This window comes from Corvus kubaryi, unplaced genomic scaffold (genome assembly GCF_017639235.1).
Source record: "Corvus kubaryi isolate FWS band 111438036 unplaced genomic scaffold, C.kubaryi_AGA036_p1.0 78, whole genome shotgun sequence".
NCBI lineage: Eukaryota > Metazoa > Chordata > Aves > Passeriformes > Corvidae > Corvus > Corvus kubaryi.
Genome location: NW_024582065.1, coordinates 6,543,878 through 6,567,025, shown reverse-complemented (window position 1 = coordinate 6,567,025; position 23,148 = coordinate 6,543,878). Strand labels below are relative to the sequence as shown.

The 23,148-nt window shown below is 42.5% G+C and overlaps 1 protein-coding gene across 4 annotated transcripts in view; it reads left to right on the top strand.

Moving 5' to 3' along the window:
* The window catches only part of AK8 (adenylate kinase 8), a 66,189-nt gene that overhangs the window by 39,286 nt on the left and 3,755 nt on the right, over window positions 1–23,148 (top strand). For all 4 annotated transcript variants that reach the window (XM_042052663.1, XM_042052666.1, XM_042052667.1 and 1 more), the window contains one exon: window positions 96–237. In XM_042052663.1, coding sequence (XP_041908597.1) covers window positions 96–237 — 142 coding nt within the window. The remainder of the gene's footprint in view (window positions 1–95; window positions 238–23,148) is intronic.

Here is a 23,148-nt window from a genome sequence, read left to right as displayed (position 1 = left end):
AACTGCGTGGTTTAGTTCCAGAAGGACTTGTCTGCATCTCCCTTCACTGCAGACTCAGCACACAGAATAAATGTCACCTTTTTCCTCCTTTGCAGTCCCAGACAACCTTATCCTGAAGCGGCTGACAGAACGCCTGAGCGCCCTCGACTGCCTGACCAATGGCTGGGTGCTCTCTGGCTTCCCCAGGGACGTCGAGCAGGCAGAGCAGCTGCAAAAAGCACAGATTAATCCCAACAGGTAAGAGAGAAATCCAGCCATCACGATACTGTAGATATGAAAAATTTGTTTGTGGAAAGATACAGATCTTTATTGACATCATTTATGCTACTGCATCTTATTTATTGCTTCCTTAGCAGGGAAAGGGGTCCTGCTCCTGGAGAGTAGGAAATAGAGCCCTGGCCTGACAAATGCTCCAGATGGCCAAACTGTGGGAGAGAGAAGAGGTCTGTTGTTCTGGTTATTTGTTTGAGTTGCCTCTAAAGCCAAACCATAAGAACTGGATTAAAGTTTGGGTTATATGAGAAGATGTACTTTATTTGCAGCAGGAGGGGGGAATCTACATCTTCTTTCTTCAGCACTGATGTAATACCATGGAAATATATTGGTATTGCAAGGAGCTCATTATGAGACTTTTGGGTTTTGTGAAATAATTAAAAACAACATGAGAATTACATTTTATTTGAGCTATAATGAATTGTTCAGAAGTGATATGAGAGACGTCAGCATCCAAAGAGAACTGTTACAAGTGCCAAGCAAATAAAATAGAGTTACTTTTCACAGCTGGTCCAAAGGTGGTGAGGATTTAAAGTGCTGGTGCACTTATCAAAGCTGAGAGGCTTTTCCATTCCCTTCCCAGGCCTTCCTGGTTCTGTCCATCCCACTGGCTGGCACAGTGGCCATTCCAAAGGCATACATTGGAAATTTGGAATCTTTCTGCTTCCAAGGAAGATGTTCTTATCTAAAAAGTACTGGTTGGAGAGGTGCAATACCCACATCAATGTTTAAGTTTGCAAAGTTACTCTTCCTGTGTGTCCCGTGTGGTTGCCCTGGATCCCCTCCTGTACAGAGATAGGAGAAGGATGGAAAAGGTCGAGGCTGAGTTGGAGAGAGAATAGAGGGGAGTGCAGAGGGAGGGAGCTGCCAGTCATCCATCAAGGTTTAAAAAAGGAAAGTGTGTGAAAACAGCAGTAACTTTATTTATCCAAGGTAAGATGATTTGCATCTTAAACAGGAATCCATTGCATGAAAAAAATGGAGAAAGAATCTCAAAACTTGTGCTGGGCTCAGTTAAACATCATTTCCCACGGATTATTCTTCTTGTGCATGTAGAAGGAAGGTGCTGAATCCCTAAACACGTGTCTGAGTCCCCGAGATCAGTGTGAATACTCGAGTGTGCCCCGTGTGCTCCTTCACAGGATTGAGACCTCATCAAGGGAGGAAGAGCAACTCATTATAGGCTTGGATGTGTGGAAATTCAGCACTGATCCATTTGCTCAGCCTCCCTTCGCTTTAAAGAGCTCTGCACATTCATGTCTGAGTCTAGAATTTGGTCCCTACTGTTTTATCCAGGGGTTGAAGAGAGGGACAAAAATAGACATCGAGCTCCCTGATTGATCTTGGAACTGATATTTCCCATGAAGCTGAAGTAGGAGGGATGTAAGGCAGGGAGGGTGATTATAAACAAAAGGACATATTGCAGCATGGGATAGCAGGGCAGTAATTCAGTTTCAGTTGTGATGCTAGTTATAAAACACTATCTGCAGAGGTGGTGTTTCTGACATCAGGAGAAAAACCTGATAGAATTATAGCCTTGAAATCAATCTGGGAATAGGATGCAGAAATCTATAAATCAGACAGAACAATCTACAAAGTCTCATTTTTAGGAGGGCTCTGTTGATGAAATTAGATTAAAATAAATTTACATATATATCAAGTTTATTATTAAAATCTAGTCACATCAGTAAACAAAATTATTTGTGAAAGAGAATGTTACTCTGGTTTTTGAACTCAGAGTAGACCTCTTTGGCTGATCAGAACACAGAGTTATTGTCTGCTTGTCAAGTCACAAATCTATTCCTTAGAGCTAATAAATGGTTAGTGTTCAAATACTATGTTTTATCTGACTCCCACCTCATAAAGCTACTACACATAATACTAAATTATACAGCATTGAGCAGGATCAGTCTCCTGACTCCTCCATCTTATAGAAAGAAAAACAAACCTAGTAATTGATGGTGGAAAGGAAGGAAAATAAAGTTATTTGAAAACAAACAAAATGGGCTATAAAGTTTGTTAAAATGTAATAATGAAAAAAACTCATACAGCATCAGCTACCACATCCGAAGAACTGCTCTGGAACAAAAAGGAAAATAATTCAATTCCCACTGAAAAAGTAGGGGGGTTTCTTTAAAGTAGAATTTGCTGTAGAGTGAGGGTGTGCTCGTGGACTGGCGCAGGAAATCCTGTCTCCCAAAGAGCCCAGAGAAGACATGAGCTGCTTTCTGTGTTCCCCCTGTGAAGCAGCTCCTGCCTAAGTGGACAGGAGCCTCCTGGCATTGAACTGGGGCAGCCTTTAGGGCAAATAAGGAGCTGAATCTATTAATGACCTCTCAGCTGGGGAGTAAAAGACACCATTAACCACTTAGTGCCGACCTGAGCAGGAATCCAGACAATCACAGGGTGGCTTCTAAAGCCCTGAGCCACTGACACAAAGGACTGACTTCAGTTCCTCACCCAAATGAGTGTTAATGGGTGTTTGGGGTTTTTTTAATTAATGCTTGAGCAACAATTAAGAAATGTGTAGTATAGCCATGGATGGTTCTACTGAAAACTCAATGTATTATCCACCAAAATGTTTTTTATCCTTTTTGCTCTCTCCCAAGCTTAGAGTTAAAATAAGATGCAGCAGCAGCAGTGCCAGCAGTGTCATGTGAATCTCTGGTTGTCACCCTCAGCTGGTTCCTGATCATTCCTGGTCTAGGCCAGCTTAAGGCAAACAGCAGTTTAAGGATTCCCTGAGCCAGAGGATCTTCTGGAAAACTTCTAATCACCCCTTTTCCTTGACTGTATAATCTCTTTTTCAATGCTGTACTTTTGGCCACCAAATCACATGGAAAGGACTTTCACATTTCACTGGGTGTCATATGAAAATACTTCATAATTTTTTCCAGGTGCATTTCTTCTCTTGAGAAACAGTTACAGACATTCCCTGGTTGTGTCCCTCCACACTCCTGATTTTCTAAGCTTCTTGTGTGTGCCCTTCAGTCACCTCTTTCCCAGACAAAGAACCTTGATCTGTTTATCCTTTTATTTTCCTAGAAGTCATTTCACTCTTTTGATCATCCTGTTCTTTCCCTTCACTGGGCATTCCAGCTGTTTTTTTTCCAGAGGTGGGACACCCAGGCCTGCAGTCAGGTTTGAGGGCAGCACTGTGTACTGGAGGTGTAGGTAATAAACATTTTGATTTTGCTCTTAACTCCATTACTCATAATTGCTGATATTCTATCAGATGTTACTGTGATAGATTTTGGAAAAACATCTTTTGTGCGTAGAATGTGGTAACTAAACATTGTCTCTTTCACTGAAAATACACCAAAAATGTACAAAGTGTCAAAAATCTCAGTTGAGTGAGTCCAAGCTCAGCAAAGAGTCTAATAAGACCCTTTAACTCAAGATTTCTGTAGTGAAAGCTGCAGCCAGGTTGGTGTTGGAGCTCTCCTCAAGCCCTCCCATCAGTGCTGCTGCCTGTCCTGGGTTTGCCACTTCCCCTGCTCCATTATTTCCTTGGTTTTGTCCCTCTGATCTGAATCCAGGGTCGATTGTTTTACTTTCCAGTATTGATTAATTACATTACAAATAATACAAGTGAGCAGACAAAGCTGGGCAGGGGAGGGATGAGCCAGAGGACTGACCTAACAATACATCTGTAATATATTTCTAATACACATTTTTCCAAAATTAAAGTTGTTTCTTTCCCAGTAAAGAAAATAAACAGCAACAGCTTCTCTAGTGCAAGCTTTCCAGCAGGGTTCTATTTGGTCTTCAAAATGATGTGGCTGTGTTCCCAATTATGTCATCTTTTTACATAATATATTTAAAGTTTCTTTTTCACCACGCTGCTGAGAACATGCATTCAGACAGTTTAGGATAATGAAGTTCCTAATTTCTAAGGAAGAACCTGTGAATATGTTGAAAAAGGAGAAATCAGAATGGAAAAAAAAAAAAGATTTTTTTTTCTTTTTAACTATTTGGTCTTTACATGGGGCTTTCATATTTCTGCAGCTGATCCCAGTGTGGATTAGGGGTAATAAACAGCCTATTAATGGAGGCCTGAACTAGGAAATGGAGTTTGAATCAGCAGCAAAATTCAATGGCTGGTGAAGGTTAATAACTCCATTACTATCAGCTCTATTTTTGAGCCGTTTGAAGAGCTGGGTGTTAGCCTTATCTTACTCCTCATTAATTGAGCTAATAGAACCCCAGTGACCCCACCATGCTGCCATTATCTGAGAGTTTACCAGACATGGACTGGAATACTTATCACTGAATATGTATTCCTCAGATTCACTTTTATATCAGAAATATTTTTGTTAAAGATTGGCTGCCTTCTTCAGGTTCCTTTTTGCCTTTGCATTTCTTTGCTGCCTTTTGTAACAGCTACATATTTGGAAATTACATGTAAATGACTTAATTAACTCCTATCAAGGAACAAGCTAAATCCCAAAATAGTTGCATCAAGGAAACATGATAGTGATTGAATCATTTTTACATGGAAAAATCTTACAAAGCGTTTTTTAAAACTTTGACCTAATTTAAATGATGGATATTGTGTATTTATAATAGATGTGGTTTCAGTTGATGACATGCAAAAATCTGATGAGTAGCAAAGAAGAAATGTTATAACTATATCTTATTTTCTCCTCATTTTCAGGCAAAAAAAAAAAAAAAAACCCCAGCAGAAAAATGATGTGGTAATCAAGGGGCTAAATCAGTACAATAAAATTTGCCTGCACTAGAGAGACAGAGAAACTGTAGGAAAAGTCCAATGGACTATGTAGGATTTGGATTCATTTGTAAAATAGTAAAAGTAATAGGCAGCACAATTCTCTGTTTCAATCATTCTCATTTTTTTCTCAGCTCACTCTTCCAGCCATTCTGTGGCTGCTGGTTTAGTGACTCTTGTCCTCGCTAACACTAATTGGTTTGGGGTTTATTTTCCCTTTGCATATCAGTGCTCCCATCTCAGCTGGGACAGGCTTTGGGTAAAAACTATGGGGCAGTGGGAGCTAAAGGAGCCAGATCTTGCAGAACTCTGTGATGTGCTGACGAAAGAGAAACTGGTTTGGAAAGTGTGGTTTAGGTGATGAATCCTGATCTGTCCTCCCCAGCCCGGCAGGGACATTCCCCCTCTTACCCGTGCTGAGTGTGCAGCCCCAGCCGTGCTCTGAGGGACCACAGCACCCTGGCCAAGGGGGAAGAATAACAGGTTCTGTTCCCCAACCAAAATCCCAGAGTTTACTGGGCAAAATTAGCAAATCTTCCTCTCACCTGAGACTCATCTGCTTCACTCAATGAATGGGATCCGTTAATCCACATTTGCTACTCCTGTAGCCTTTCCAAGCCACAGGACTAACTCAGTCATTGTCTTACCTCTTGATGCAAGTGTTTGGAGACTTGTCCTGCTCATTGACAAGATTGTAATTAAGTGATTTACCTTTGTTTCCTGCTCTGCCTCCATTGAATGAGGCATCACTGGGCATGGAGTAATGGGAAAAATATACCTGGGAATCTCCCATTCTCTCACATGACCCTCTGGCATGAGGGCTCTGTTGAGCACTCCCAGGGGCTACATGTAGTGCAAAAACTCATCCTCACACTCTTTTGTCCCTACAAACCCAATAGAAGCAGCTCCTTATTTGGATTTCTGAGGTTTAGCCATTGGTGGGGAATCCTTATTCTCCATTCTCCTCCTCCTCCTCAGCAGACTGTGCTCTCTCTTCCCTCCTAACCTAACACTAATCTGAATAGAAGCTCTTGCTCTTAAATAATCCAATAGATAGAAAATTGGATGATTACAATAAAAAGATTATGTCACTTCTGTTGCACATTCTGCCTGACCTATATTGGTCCCACGTAGCCTTTCTCTCCTGGGGAGAAGCATTAATATGCATCTTGAGCCAGCAATAGCAAAACATCAAATGCAGTTTTGAAATCTTTCTATGGGCTTTCTGTAGGATGCTGCATTTGCTGTCACAAGCTGATTCTGCTCCAACAAGAATAGGAGGTATATTTGGCTTCAGTTGTGGGAGGCAGGGATTATTTTTAGAAGTTACCTCATCTCATACAAGCTCCTTTTGATGGCTGGAGTTTGTGTGGTGAAATCCTGGATACAGCAATTAAGGAGTGCTCTGATCTCAGCAAGCTTCCAAAGTCTCCAGGAAGAGAAAGAAGAAAAGCTGCTAAGTCAGTATTTTAATTTTTGTTGTTATTTTTAAGGACCCAAACCCACATGCACAACCCTTTCATTCTTTTTGCTGCTGAAAGGAGGGAGATTTTTCTGCAGTAACTCTCTCTCACAAATGAGGAAACATTATGAAACCTGAAGACTTTCTCTCCTGGTTGCCCTTACTTTGGAACTGTTTTTCCTGGAAGTTGCCACCAACATCAAGGCTGCCTTTTTGAACTCAGTACCAAACTGGAGAGGGAAAATTCTGTAAAAGCAGTAGAGTCCAGGGTACTTCTGATGTCTTTGGCACTGGTAGCAAGTTTTAGACAAGACAAACCAAACCAGTCATGCCTCAGTCCAATGACAACTTTGTGATACCAATCTCTACAAATCAGCAAAGGTTGTTCAGGGCGTTCACCTGAGACACAGCTTTTGTTTAAGGAATGAAGTGAAACAGCCATGGAAATCAAACTGTTATCATTTAAACAGTAGCCAAGCCTAACTCGTGCTTTTCCCTTCTCTCTGCTGAAGTTTTTATTCACACATTTTGGAGCATCCCCAAGAGTTCACTGAACTCTCCTGGGTTCCTTCAGGTCTCTCAGTTTGCTCTCTGTTCATCTCACTCTCCATGGCTGACTCTGGGCTGGGATCCAGCAGTGCTGGGGGTGCTGTGGCATTGCCCTGAGGGGTCATCCTGCAGCTCTGCTCGAGGCTCTCTGGTACAGAGTCCCTCTGAACCAACAATTCTGCTAAGATGGGTACGTAGGAAAAGCTGTGGCTGCAGTCATGCACCATCAGTGCATTTCGTGGTGTGCAATGCTGATTGGTTTCACAGGGTAAAATATGATGTGCTTTGTCAATTCTCACTATTTCCTCATGGTCTAAAGCAGTCATTTTCAAAATTTCACCTTAATTAACTCAGTAGTTCACACACAAATAAGAATCATGTACATGCAAGGCTGATGGTGTAGCATTTTTGTAATGAAGATACTGGTTTTGAGATCTTCCCAGAACCAGAAAAACTTCTGAAAAATGAGTGAGAGAGGAAACCTTTAAGTATAAAGATGTGTCAGCATTTTAATTTAATTTACCAATGCATTTACTTTGCACTGGTAAGAGGACACATGTAGATAAAACTGAGGAGAATTTTGCATGTGTGAGAACTGTAAATGAAGACATTTCGTGGCTGAGGAAGCACGAGGGGAAAGGAGGGCTGGCCAGCCTTGTCCAGCATCTCCCAATTATGTCAATATCTTGCTGATTACTTCAGTAGTGTGGTAGGAAAATTTGGCTGACTATTCTTCTGAATAAATGCAGTAAGGCCACCCTTACATCTTGTACAGGTTAAAACTGAGTTTATGAACTCCACAATCACTAGAATTCAGGATTTCAGGGGTAAAAACATGGACAGGATTGTGCCAGCTGTGCTCTGATTTAGTGATCTCTTTGGATCTGGGACTAATTCCAGAGCAAGGCTTTACTCAGAGCTCATGTGGCAAAATTGGCCCACGCAGAAAACCATCAGCAGAACAGGCATCGTGCTGCTTTTGCTTGGGCTCTCCAGGCTGAAGATCTGGGAAGACAAGTGCATCAGTCTGTAGCAAATACAATACAGTTTTGGTGATTAAAGCTGACAAGTAATATTGCATATTGAATGGAGACTGGTTTGTCATTACCATGAGGATTAGAAAGTGTAATCTTCATTAAAACATCAGTGGATTTACTGCTGTTTGCCTTGGAACAAGATATTTGCTCAGAATTTTCTAGTGAGTAAATTTAGTAAGTGCAGGGCAGTTTAAGAGAGGGGAACTGAATCCTGCCATAGCTTATTCTGCAGGAAAGATATGGGAATGATCCCTGATGTCTGACAGAAGCACTGGATCTGATTCTATGGGCTTGGATCACCTGCAGTCACATAAATGTATTAATCACTATCACGTAAATTGGCCTCCTTTGGCTCAGGTGTAGGAGGTGACCCAGGGCTTTTATGCTGTGCAAGGATCATATTTTCTGTCCCTAAATTCATGATGTTTACAAAATTCCATATTACAGAACGCTGTCCTTTGTAAGGCTGGAAACATTTTGTGAAAGACTTTTATCTGTTCCACAGAGCCTTTTAAACATTACCCTTTCCTAACAGGTTCTGTATCTCGTAGCCCAGTAGGGCACTGTCATGCTTTGATAAAAATAATTCTTAAAATATTGTGGTCTATCATTCTTTTGACATGAATGCTGATTAATATCCCACTGATAGTCACTGAGTGAACAATCCTGTTCTTTTGAGAGACTGACCAAAGGTCAAGATACAGAAGGTTAAAAGAGTAATGTTTTCATTTAACCTTCTAGTAAAAGCTGCTATTGCTGTGAACTTAATTTAAGCTGATTTTCAGGACACGTCTATAGGAAAAGTTCCTCCTCACATACTTGCAGTGAAATCAAAGGATTCATATTGGCCCTGAATGTGCCCCAAAGTCAAACAGATACAAAATACAGAAATAATGTGTTTTTTCAAGCCTTGGAGTCCTGTGCACTCTTCAGTTTAACTTTTTTTTTTTTTTTTAAATGCTTTGCAGCAAGACACTGAACTGTCAAAGCTAAGTGGTGGTGGGTATGGGGAACTTGCCATGTTTTTGTACAGTTTGCTTTCTCCTTTTAAAAGTGCAGTTTTCTCACAGAACTCTCTCTCCAGCTGTACATTTCTAACCTCCATGGATGCACAGGGTTAACTGGCACAGGAACAAATCCTTAGCTTTCATTCCACCAGCCAAAATATAATTTCAGTTTGGAAAGTTGCTGCCATATTTTTTTATTAGAAATATTACTGCCAGTCCATTATACTGAATCCAGGGTTTTATTAACTTTCTGTGAATAAATTGCTGATGTGCATTTTGCTTTGTGATTATTAAATAATTCACTGTATTCCAATTAAGTAATTAGGATCACAGAATCCTGAAGGTTGGAGAAGACCTTTAAGATCATCGAGTCCAACCTTCAACCCAGCACCACCACGGTGTTCACCACTAAACCACGTCCTCAAGAGCCACATGCACACGTTTTTGAGCACTTCCAGGGCTGGTGACTCCACCACTTCCCTGGGCAGCCTCTTCCAATGCCTGACCACCTTTTCCATGAAGAATGTTTTTTCCTACAATCTATTTAAGCTGCTTTTGGCTCAACTTGAGACCATTTCCTGTCGTTCTTACAGCAAGCAGCTATTACTCAGAAAAATCTTGTGATCAAACACAGCCAACCCAGTGGCAGCAGGAGAGAAGGTTGGACATAATGACCTGGGAAATGCAGAAATGAATTCAGTTCTTAAGGTCTTGTCTGTGGCTGCACATTTGCATCTCAAACCTGGGAATTTTGATCAGCACAACTTCCCAACTGCCCTGTCTGCAAAAGCTTGGAGGAGTTTCCTTGGATTTATTAAGCATCACGTTGTTTCACTGCTAAGGGCAGGAGAGCTCCAGCTTCAGGCTGGATATTTGGGTTTAATTGTCTTGTAGAGAATTTCTCCAGTGGTTCCTAAGTTTCTCCTGATGGTGTCTTCCTTCCCCCCACCCCTACCTGACCCTGCTCTGGGTCTCAACTGTTTTACCTTGTTGATGTTTTGTCTATATTTGCTTTAACCAGGTGCCCCTCTTTGCATGCAGCACTGGGACTCATCCCCTCTCTCCTATCAACAATAATTAGCCTTGTAAGACTAATGGAAGAAATCGTGTCTAATTACCCTGTTGAAGGTCCAATTATGTTATTAACATTTGTGGGCTATAAGGTAATGATGAGGAGAGCCTCTCATTTGCATAGCATTAAGTTAATTGAGCTGGAAGCTATGGGGTGGATAGCAGTGATGAGAGCAGGATTCTGTTACAGAATGGATAATGATGACCGGAGCAGGACGATTCACCTGACAGGTTTATTAATTAACAGCTATCTGATTACCTCAAAGAAATGGCAAGTGGCAATGCTTCTGAAAGGAGCTGCAGTATTTTTTTTAATGGCAGGTGCTCTATCACTGTGGATATTCTGGGGTGGTTTATGGTAATGGCTGTGTAAGCTCTTTCCTGGAAGCCGACACAAAAACCTGTTCTGGTTTCCTCCCTGCCCTCAGAAAACATTCTGCAAAGGGCTGGTGTTTGTGAAAGTGCCTCATTCTTACAAGGTGCACCAAGTCTGTGCTGGTGAGTTTGTGTGGTTGTCTGAACTGTGCATTTGGAAGATCCTTAATTGTTGGGTAACCTGGAAGTTTTGCCCTCAGAAGAACCAGAGGATTTGATTTTGTGAGAAGTGTTTTTCATTATGGTGTTACGCAGGATTCTGTGTTGTATTAAGGAGAAAATAATACAAATATTCAGCTTTTCATATTTTCCTGGTATGTGCAAGCTGCAAGTGGAGGTGAGTGCCCTTTCCTTCAGTTTATTTCTGGGTACAAACAGTTACACAAAGTGGTTAGGCCTTTCAGGAACAGGAGTCTTTATTTTAAACAGTTCTAAGAAAAATCCATCTTCTTCTTTTTTGTTAAATGTCTGATTAATTCCAAATGCATTGTAATTCACAACAGACTCAGACAGAGTCTTGTTTGAGCTGGAGTATCTTTTGGAGGAAAAATCACTCTGTTTAAAAGTTGCCTGTGCAATCAATCCAAGAGTGAATAACTTACTATGCAGTTACTCATCATTAGAATCCCACACCTCAGCTTGAATGTATCTGAATGTCAAATATAGTTTCCAGCCAGCACATCTTTTATATTTTCTTCATCTACTCTGAAGAGCCCATTATTAAATCCCGTGAGCTCCAGGCCTTACCTAATGACTGAAATCCTCAGCTCATCTTCAAAATTCCTTTGACCAGACTTTTCTCAGAAAAAAAGAGAACACTACAGATTTTAACCTTTCAGATAATGACTTTTTATCCATTTAAGTGGCCTGGTGATTAGTGTGTCAACAGTAATAGACTTGTGAAGAGCAGAGAATTCTAGATAAAATATATTCACTGTTATTTTTGTAGAATCACAGAATATCCTGAGCTGGAAGGGACCCACAAGGATCACTGAGTCCAGCTCCTGGACCTGCACAGACAGCCCAACAATCCCACCGTGTTCCCTGCTGTCCAAACATTCCTGGAGCTCTGAGGCCGTGCCCATTCCCTGAGGAGCCTGTTCAGTGCCACACCACCCTCGGGGGGCAGAACCTTCTCCTAATTCCAACCTAAACCTTCCCTGGCACAGCTCCAGCCATTCCCAAGAACCTACAAGTGTCCTTGTATTCTGCATCTAGCATTTGTTAGGTAAAAAAAAGCTGAGAACATTGATCTGATGTTGGTAGAGAGGCCAAAATTTTAGTTTAGTAGCTACATTGAGACTGAAAAATCACCACTTCTGGTCAACAGGAGAAGAGAAAGAAAAGGAAAACTTAGAGATGAAGAAAATTATCTGGGGGAACAGCTCCTGATCTGAGCTCTTCAGTGGTCACGGCTCGGAGCTGCCAGCAGGAGCAGATTCCAAGGGATTGAGGGTCGATGATTCCATACAGCTGAGCTGTTGAGGGCACCTGTGCGATCTGGAGCAAGCCAGGGAGAAGAATTTATGTGACATTTCCTCCATCTCCTTCCAGCCTGTGATGGTTCAGAGCCTGTGGTTGTGTAGAAATCACTGGAAGAGGTTGTTCAGGAAAACCAGCACAAAGAATAAAAGCCTTTAATGGAATTTAAACCCTCAATCCTCCTCTTCCTCATTAGCTTCCTGTAATCACCAGCCCATACAGTGGGTGTGGATAGAAATATCTTTACCATATAAATTAGATTTTCTGTAAGGTGTTCTGTGGTTCACCACAGTGCCTGGCTGTGTGAAATAGACAAACACAGCACCGAGCCAAGATCTGATAGAGCAGGAATTATGTATTTAATTCACAGTTCTGTATAGAGTGCTCATAAAAGCTTGATCATGATAGAGGGGCCAATAAACATTTGGGAACATAAATATTTCTGTAGGAAATGGCTTTGTGAAGCATTTAGTTGTTGAGTAATAAGAACAACAGAGAAAATCAGACTAACAGAAATCTCTAGGTACTGATCTGATGGGTTATATATGTTGCAATGATAATAATGTTGAGGGAGAATTTTTATGGGACCAGGAGCAACAAATACATCGAGTCCTGCCAATTTACTAATGAATTCATTTTTCTTGTGCTTGCCCCACTTGCTATCCCCGCTGTTCAAAATTCAGCTTTAAACCTGAAAAGCAGTGGATGGCACCTCAGGATGCTGAGCTACTCCTCTGAGTTTGTGTGAGCTGAGTGTTTTGAGTCTTGGGCCATTTCTGGGCCATCCATTACTTGTGTGTTTAGGCATCAGTCCAGCCAGACAACACAGGGACATATATTTTAGGAAAGCACACATCAAAAAGTGTTTTAAATGGCCAAATTGTAGGACAAAACATTCTGGCAACACAGCTGCTGCTCTGTCAGTCTGTGGGCTAGAAAATAAGAAGAGAACCTGTAAGAAAAATAAAAACAACCCAGGAATAGCTAATCAGGTTAGAAGGGATGTTTTGGCTGCAAGGATTTTGAGGGCTGTAGAGAAAAATTGAATAAGATTAAAAAGTGTTTGTCCATCCTGTCTGACAGATGTGGGAGAAGATGGAATCGTTTGTTATTTCTCTGTTTTTCCTCTGAAAACAGCAACGGCAATGAGCTGGCAGGCACAGTGAAATGCAGTTAGCAAAAGTAATGGGAGTTGAAAGTTTGACCTTTTGTGATGGAAATTTGATATGAAAAAAGGGTCTTTTGATAATTTCTCTCTCCAATCAGATATGGGAGATGTCTTGATCCTGTTTCCTTATTTGCATGCTGACTGATCTCATTTGAAAACCCAATCATTCAGAAATATTGGGACATCAACAGAAATGTTACAAACAAGAAGTTGTTTTATCTGAAAGGTCTGCAGGATGTCATCTCTTGTTTTTCACTCCAGTGGCCTGATCTCTTCTTCATGATTCCATGTTTTTATTGGCAGGATAAGTTGAACATATTGAAATGCAAATAGCCCTTTCCACATTGAACCGAAATATAGGAGATCTTTTTCAGTATGATTGATTGTATCCAGGGCACTTCAAAAGACACAAAGAAAATACTTTCTGCAGTGCCTCTGATTCCTTGACGTTGCCAAGTTCTGACGTTTCCTGTTAGCAATCCCTGGCACAGAGTGATTCCTGAGCTGCTCTCACCCCTGCTTTTCTCCCAGGTAATGCCCACGTTCTGCTGCTCGCTGTTCCTGGGACAGAGTCTGAGCTCACTTTGTCTGCACAAACACTTTTTTTGTCATTAACGAGCACTCTTTGCTGCTGTCCCACGTGCTGAATGTCAGAAATGTAATCGAATGGATTTTACCAAATTGCAGATGTATTTAATCCTACAATGGGTAGTTCAAAGCCCCCCAAGGTCACATGTTGTGTGTAGAACTGTCCCCATGATTATCTGGAAAGTCAGATCTCACAGGCAAGGCACTGCCCACTTAGGTGAGTTTAGGATCAACTTTATCTCCCAGACAATTTAACCTTTCTATTTCCTAGAGCAGGCAATCCAATTTCCATTTTCCTCAGCCTCCCAGTGGGCTGGTGACAAGTTTTCCTGCTGTGTCACTGGTGTCATTATCCCTTTTTTTGGAGCCTACCTGTTAAACTAATGTCTTAAGCCAAAGTTTTGCATCACTTAACCCAGAAAATGGGGACACACTATCAATATATGGTAGTTCTGAATAAAGGGGATTATTTAAAATATTTTTTTTTAAATTTATGTGGTATCTTTTTAACATCAGTGTCAAACTATGTGAGAAATCTTTTTTCTTTAATACGCCAATTTTTTTTTCCACCCAGACTGGCCCGAGCCTGCTAATCTGAGTGCTGCCCTGGGAAATGGGATGTGCAGCTCCTTCTTTCTGGGGCCACTTAGGTTTGCTGTGTTTTTTATAAAAGAAAAGTAAGTGTTCACTGAATGTAGGACTCTTGCCTCCCTGCTGAACACCTGCACTGGCTTCCAAAGACATCCTGCTTTCCTGGTGCAGGGCACTCCACAGGGATTGCTTTCCAAACCCAAATCCCAGAGAGAACAGGTGCGAGGAAAGGGATGAACCAGATTATAAACTTTACATAATAACCTATCTTGGAAGTTGCTGAGCTGGTGTTTGTACAACACTTTGGAATGGAAAGCTCCAATTAGGTCAGGATTTACCACAGTGTCCCTCAGGTGGGTGACAAAACACTTTGTCAGGGACACATGGAGTTCTGCAGTCTTCATCACTGAGATGCAGAAATCCAATATTCACCCAGCTTGTTGTTTACTCAGTAGATTCCAGGGTCTAACCACAAAACAGTGCCTGTGTGTGATGTTTATCTGATGGTCCCTAATTTCTTCAGCAGTACCTCTGGATATGGGCTGGGGATTTCACTGCTGGAAGAACATGCCTGTTTTGACTGAGGAGTAACTTGACTGATGGTCCCCTTCAAATCCAGAGAATCTGTTTCATCAAACCCTGTGGCCTGTCAGCTGTGGGGGAGTGCTTTGTGAAACAGCAGGAATGGCAAATTCCCCCCTTCCTTGTGCAAAGTGGAGTTGTTGGGATGACTCGCACGACTCAGCAGCTCTCTGAATTAGACACCGAGCATTCTCCTGGATGGGAAGTCAACCTCCTTCATCTCTCGTGTGTTTTAGAATATCAAACCACATAAGTTTAACCACGATGTGTTATTCTTGATAACCAAAGCAATCTAGCTCTTCCTTGCTGGATTTTTTTTTAATATACTCCCCTCTCCACCTTCTTCGTTCGCTCCTCAGTATTAGAAAAACAAAAAGCAGCTCAGCGCACCAATATTTTCTCCGTGGTGAAGTCAGCATAGAATATTAGTGTCCAAAAAGTTGTAAAACAAAAGACTATCATATGTTGCACCTTTTAATCATGTAATTGCTGAGTGACATTTAACTCTGAGGCTTTAAGTTACTCCTTTTCAGCCAGCCTTCTCCTCGTGCCCTTCTCGTCCCTCCCTCCTCCCAGAGCAGCCTGCTTTTGCAGAGTAGTGCTTTAACTACACTGAAGTTTGGCTGGGCTTCTACATATTACAGCAGCAACACGAAAGCAAACAATTGAAGTATTTGAGAACAATGAAATATGTATGGCTATCTGTGACAGCCCTATAAAGCAGAGCAATTAGCCGCGTAATCCGAGAAAGCCAAAGCGCCCGGCAGCCCACGGTTCCCTATTAGTTAAATGCTTTTTGTACGTCCTCATCCCATCAAATCAACTAACACTTCCTTTAATTGGTTCATGAATTATACAGCTCGGCTGCATTATAATTTAATCACCAGTAAACATTCCTGGGGCCTGCTGTAAAGTGTATAGCGCTCATTAATTCCTTAATTTCAGCAGATGGAAGGGGAGATCGGATGAACGGTGGCAGTACAGAGCGCCTTGGGCAATGGAAGAAGGAAAAAAAGGTGGGGGGCCGTTTAGATTTTTTAAGGGCTGTCAGAAACTCAATCTGTGAGCTGTCAGCAGCCTGGACCCGCTCCCCCCCCGCCTCTCTCCCTGCCTTCACCCCACCTACCGCTGCAAGTGACTGACGGATTCATATGGAGCCTTGTCAAGCCGTCTTTAAACATCAAGCCAGCGGGTAAACCAAGCCCAATGTAAATTAATTCTTGTCTTACGGGCCCCCCTTTCTCTGTCCCCATGAATATTTCATGGCTGGCAGCATAAATATTAATTCTAATAGCTCTGCACAGTGGTTATTATTTCTGTTTTATGACAAATATTCATAAAATATTCAGGACCCTTTTTTAGAACATTTACACACTTGATTGTGAAATTTTCCAGCTTCCTGGGGACACAGTCAACATATTGGGGTTCTCTTGATGGACTTTTTTCTCTCTTAATTAATACTACGCCACATTAATATTTAATCAGATTTAGTTTTCCTTTCCCCAGAAGTGAACCCTATTACATTTGAGGATTTATTTGACAGTATTTAAAGAGGGAATTTTTATTCCCTATTATGAAATTGGTTTCCTTTGACACATATATAAAATGACACATTATAATCCATTCTTTTATTCCCTCCCCTTGCCCCCAAATCATACACTTTTTTGGTGTCAGTTCTTTTATTTATTTTTACGTACCAAATATCTTACTAACGACAAAAGTTAGTGTTTAAATCTTGGGGGTGGGGGTTAAACATCATTTACTCTAAATTTGATTCCGTTTATTTAATAAGGACAAAAAGTATGGGCTTCCTTGTTAGGAGCAGGAGGTGCTGGAGCAAAGCTGCAGACAGGTAGCAAAGGCATCAGTCCTGAGATGAGTTTGCTGGTGCTTAACCCTGGAGTTGTTGCTCTGCTCCAGATTTGCTTTGCAGAATCTAATTATTGCAGGGCAGGGTTGCAGGGATCTGAGGAAACACGCCTGCATTTGGGGGAGAGGGCTCAGGTTCCTGACCTCAGGCCTCTGGGGCTGCGGAGGCTGTGGATTATCTGAGAAGGGGTTTGATTAACCTTGTGCAGGGCAGAAATCGTGCCAGCCACACTTCTCTAAAGCACTGCTGGCTGCCATCTTATTCTGTGATTCATAAAGCACCGCTGGAATGAACTCCAGGGGGAATGCAAAGATGCTGGAATAACAGCTGAGAATAAGGAGGAGGCAAAGAATAGAAATGAGGGGAGAAATGTAAAGCAGTTTTGAATGGAGGTATTAATGCATCCAAGCTACTTATTACACATGGAAAGAGTTAATGTTGCCTCCTCAAAAGAAGCTTTAAAAATGCATCGAAGCCACTCCTACAAAGGCATTTGCTGTGTCTCTGTGTGCCTTTCACTGTGCTCTGTAAGGTTTGCACAGCCCCGAGTCCTGCAGACCGCTGGAAGGGCTCTGGCTGCCCAAAGGCCTGGAGTTCCTTGCTGCTGTGAATCCATGGAGCTGCTTTGCTTTATCCCAGCTCCAGACCCAGCCCATTGTTCTGCCAGACAGGCACCAGTGCCTGTTCCCCCTGTGTGAGCTGGTGTGGCACCTGCTGGGACGCTGCTGAGCCACCGGGCTGGTGGGGTGGGACACGGGAGGGACCCTGTCACCTCGGCTGTCTGCACTGGTGCAGCCCAGCTCATCCAGCTGCGGGTGGAAAACATCTACCAGAGTCATTACTCTGCACTGCTGGTGAAGGGAAGGAACATCTGCAGCCATGAAGGATGTTGTTCATCTCACAGCCCCGGCCAGCAGCCATGTCCTGGGAATAGTGCCCCACTTAGCTGCCTTTTGTAGTTATTCGACAGAAATGCATCCATTTGAAAAGATCCAGTGTCTGGAAATAGCTTGTCATTGCATGAATCACTGTAAGAGCTCGATGAGCAAAACACTTGTGCTGATTAACCTGTGTTTTAGTGTTTATGCAATGTATTTTCCCTTATGGTTGAAGCCTAGAGGGTGAAATTGCTTCCCAAAATAGAATCAAGCATCGTTCATCAGAAGATATCCCAGAGTTTGAGAGAAATCAGTGAATAAAACCTCCCAACAGCTCCTTCCATAAATAAGAGATAAGGATCATTTTATCCATTGCAGAGACATGCAAGAGGAGTATTTAGGGTAGGGAATAAACTGTGATTCATGTCCAATCAGTGGTGCAGCCTCAGCAGGGCCTTTGTAGTGTGGTTACCCATGGGCAAAGCACCTGGTGAGAGCTGCAGTGACCCCTGAACAAGGCTGGGAGAAGGTAGATGGGATCTGTGTAACCAGGTTTAATTTTTAAGAGGGGATTCGGGGTTGCAGAATGTAACTGTGGAGATATAACGTGCTTGGGATCCTGTGTCTGGGCCATGGTGCTTGAGAGGAGGCTTAGCCAAGGTTTCAGGTTCAAGGTGTCTTTATACCCTGAGGAAGGGGACATTATTTAGGGGAACTGATTGATCCAAGTCAGTATCTCTGGCTGGAAAGTCAACAGAGACAAAATGATCAGGGTTTTAGCTGGAATTAGGCACTGGGACTCAAATCTGAACCTCCTTGTACCTATCAAGTTGGACCACTAACTTGATTTGTCATGTTGTTGTGATCACTCAGTGGTGCTACCCAAGGAAAACACCTTTTTGCAATGCAGATGTTTTTTGTACCATGGCCAAAGCTGCCATCCCACTCCTGTCTGGCTTGTAGAATCCAGAAGTTTGTACAGTTTTGTGCACTTTTGGAAACTTTTAAAACCAAAGAATGTGGTCAGTTTTAACAATGAGAGTCTTAGAGTTTGCCTGAATTCAGGACAGTTTCTAGGGATGGTTTTGTCCCTCTGCCAGTTCAGTCCGTGATGCCCCCCAAGGCTTTTCCATGCATTTGTGAGAACTCTGTGATTCCCTTCCCCGCCTGCTTTGGCTGCTCTGTGAACCAGAGGGATGAGCTTGTGTTTGTGCCAGGGATCACACAAGGATTGTACCTGTGGTGGCCTTTTAGGACCTACAGCATCCTTCCACTTCAACGGCCTCATCTCTTCCTCAGCTTTATATTTCAATTACAGAACTCACAGCCAGTGCATTGGCAGAACAGAGTCCTCCAGGAGAGTTGTTTTCCATGGGGAACTGTGCCACAGCATCAGGAACACTGTTGATGTCTCCATATGGAGTAAGATGTTCTGTGCCTTATGAAAGGCACAATTATTTCTAGCCTTGAATTTGACATTTTCTATTTGTCTGCCTGGAAGAGGAGGTAACTTTGTGTCTCTTCCTCTCTCTTTCTTCCACTCTCTCCTTCCTGATCTCTTTGCTCTGATTGAGCTGAGGGTCTGTCAAAGTTCTGCCAGCAAAGTTTGCTGTAACTTTGAGATCACACAGGCATCTGATCTTCACATTCTTTTTTATTTTAAAGCAGACTGATGTGGTACGTTGTAAACTGCCAGGAGCACTTGCTAATTTAGTAGTTAATGACAGTCACAGAGAGTGTTTTTCTTGCCCCTGGAGAGGTTTTAGACACAGCTGGGGTAGATTTGCCACTATCAATTATGCACAATTTTAAACAAGAATTGGCCAGCAGGGGCCTCTTTTTTTTTGCAGAGTGCAGAGCGTGAAGAATGGGAATATGGCAGCTGGTACCTGCCTGCGACAGAGAAGATATATAGGAGTCAAGAAAATAAGGGAAAGATTAATAGCTTACTATTTTTAAAGTTGCAGTTTCAACTCAAAAGTTTAAAAGCTGCATTAAAAGTGGCCCAGTGTTGGCTGGTGGTGTATTTTTGCTTTAATTCAAGCATCCTAACTTTGTTGCAAAGCTTGATCAGGCCCTGGTATAGCCACAAGCAAGTCAGTAGTGCCTGTTTTTAAAAGCCAGGTAGAGATCAGGATCCTGTCTCAGATATCCTGTTGTGTTGTCTTCACATCCTTAAATGAAAACAAGGGATGAATTTGATTTACTGGTATAGATCTAATTTCACAGACAATAGTTCTATAAAAAGGGCTTGGCTTCGGGCTCCACTCCACCAGTGTCAATCCAGAGCAACTCCAAGTAATGGGAAATGCCAAGGATGAGAATCTGACCCCAGTAAATAGCTCAGGTCTAGAACAGCCAACATCTGGATCCATCTAGGTCAGCCTCATAAAGCAGCTGTGCTTAAATGACGGGACCTGGCTCACAGGCAGAGCTTCAGTTCTCTAGAGATGTGAAGGCAGCTGGCAGGGCAGTGCAGCCATCCTGGAAAGGGACTGTCCTTAGCAGGAGCATTCCTTATTCCCTAGCACAGGGATTCCAGGATTCAGGCACACAGCACCTGCTTCTCTTACAGCAACACTCCTAATTTTTCCCTCACAGGTGTTTGAATTCAGTGTCGTTATAGCCGGAAAACAGGAAAACCACCACCAAATAAATTCTTGTGAGGACAGCACTGAGCACTGCCAGTTGTTAATAACTTGGATTAAGTGGGTTGGTTGCCATCTGGAACAAATGCAGCCCAGGATTAGCCGAATGCTGTTGTGTAGGTCACATATCCTTCCTTCACTTATGGCGTGGTTGGGACACATTTTTCCAAAAAAAATGCTGTCTCAGATCTGGAGTGAAATAACACCTCTGCCACCCCTGCTCTTCCCTCTCCTCTCTCCATTTGCCAAGGGGAGCATCAGGATGCCCTGGTGACCTCCAGGCTCTTCGATGACACTGGCTGAATAGCCAGAAGGCAGAAGTGGCTGGAATACTCTTTTGGAATGCCAGATGGCTGGTAGGAAAATGGCGTTATATTCCAGCTGTTAGGGCTGGAACACATTTCATCACCATCCAAAGGCAGCAAGTTCTCATTTGACTGGGTACACAGTGAAGGTGTCATCATCATTATTAATTTGTTGGAATTTAATCTCTCTAATGTATCTGGAAGCTGCACTAGATTAGATAAGTGATGTCAAGTACAGTGAGGGAGAGGCAGGATTCTGACACACAGATTTTTTTGTGCCTTTTAACATTTGTGTTCACAGTTTTATTATCTGTAAAAGCTGACAGGACTGGACCTTTTCCCACATCTCTCTCCTGGGAGATGGAACAAAGGAGAGAGGACAGAGCTGTGCTTAGGAATCCCTTGGTTTCACTCGATGGGAGTCAGAGTTTGTCCTCAGAGAGCTCAGAGGCTGCACCAAGTTTTCCCCACAGTCTCCAGCCAATGCCAGTGATTTTTGGTTGCCCGTAGGAGGATTCTGACCCTGTGGCACAGGAGTGAGGATTGCTGGTGCCCCTCTGCCCAGCCCTCCCCTCACCTTGCTGCTGACTGACACCACTCCCCTCCTGCAGCTGAACTGGGAGCTCTGGAAGAGGAGCTGTGCTGGATGCTAATCCAGCAGGGTAATGTCGTGTACTTTGATATGAGGCTGTGTTTCCTCGCCTCCCTGTCTACCAATTCTGATGACATCTGTTTCATATTTCCCCTTGATAGGACTTGTGACACATTACAACATACAAAGCCTGGCTGATTCCTAAAGTGAGCTTTACAGAGGATGCATTTATGTGAGGAAACCATGCTCACTGTGTGGAAGGGGCCAAGCTCTGCTTGGAGAGGAATCCAGTGCTTGCAGGGAGTTGTTCCAGTTACTGCTGGATCAAGGTCATGGGTGCAGCCCTCTGTGTTGTGAGGATTTCTGAGAGAAATCCAATAAATGTGTTACCTGGGCAGTTGGAGGGTCAAGTTTGTTATGTGATCAGAGTCACAGCAGCCTGAGAGAGGGACAGAGGCCAAATGTTACTCAGAAATACCTGGAGGAGCTACAGGAGATGTATCAGATAGCCAAGGCTAACACTCCCCAGCCTGCATCCATGTAAATAGGCTTTACTCATGTGAGTAAACCTCCTGGGGTGGCATAATAGACTGTGTGGGGTATGTGTCTCCTTCAAAATGGTAATAAAGCTTTCTAATTGGAAGTATTTTAAGTCTAGACTGTAGTTCTGTCAGTGGTTTTCCCCTTCATCTTTTTTTTTCCTGCTTTTGAGCAATTTTAAACTGACAGCCCTGGGGAGTGTTTTCTCTTATCTATGGGAGATGTGTGGAGTGGCAGGGTAAGGCATCCCACCTTCCACTGGAAGGACCCTTGGATTGGGAGTTTGCGCTGCTCTGCAGTGAATTCTGTGTGTGCTGTTACACAATGCATGTGGGGGAAAAAAAATCCATATTAGCAGGGATGTCTGCACCCTCCCACTTCTTCCCCCTACACTCCTCTGTAATGGTGACACCAGACTGGATAATAAGCAGCATCTTGTTTCAAAAAGAAGAGAGTCTCAGACAAGGCTTTCAGAGTTCATTTTGTTGGCAGCTTTTTAAGTGGAGTTTTTTAGGCTCTTCTGTTTCAAATACCATAATACTTTTTGTGTTCCTAACTATGAATTACGACAAGCTTTCTTGATATGCCAGGTTATCCTTCAGTGGGTTTGTTTATCTCAGGATATAATAGGAAGCCGTATCAATTATCATGACTGTATAAATGTTGTTCCTCTCTACTAGAATATTCATCTTGAGACATATCATCAGATGTTACCTGTTCTGACAATCACGTTTTTGTGCCATTGTTGGGCAACAGAAACAAAGAAAAACAAAATGTTAGGAGTGTAAGGGATAAAAGAGCGTTGAAACTGTTGTTCTTTTCCTGTCTTTGGAATCTCCAAGATCTTGAATGTTTTATTCCTGGCTGTTATTTTGTTACCACAGTGTGAATAGAAGTCATTATCTGTAAACATTTGAAAAGAGAGATGATTTTCATAACTTTAAATCCTACAAAGGATTCTAGTAATCTGCTATGTGCATGCCAAGGTAAAGCTCAGCCTTTCATCTGGTCTGATCCCACCCAGTCAGTGTAAAATGTTCCTTTGGTGAATGTCTAAACCACGCAGTATCTCCTGTGAGAAGCAGACAAAAATGAAAACAGGAAGCCTGGCCTTGAAGGCAGCAGCAGGAGAAGGTGTGTTGTACAGAAAGATGTATTTACAGCCTTCAGGTTGTGCTTCGTTGGGAAAAATTATTTTCATAGGTTCAAAGGGAAGCCTTATTTTTTATTTTGTTCTGAGCTAATTGTTAAATGTGGTCTTTGTGCAGATCTGCTCTGCCTCAAATAGCTGGGGAACAGGGGACTTGTGTCTGCTCAAGATCAGCAGTTTGTCAAGATTCTTCTGCTGAAAAGCTTTTGAACACGAATATAAAATGAACAGGACCATTATAATGAACCAAA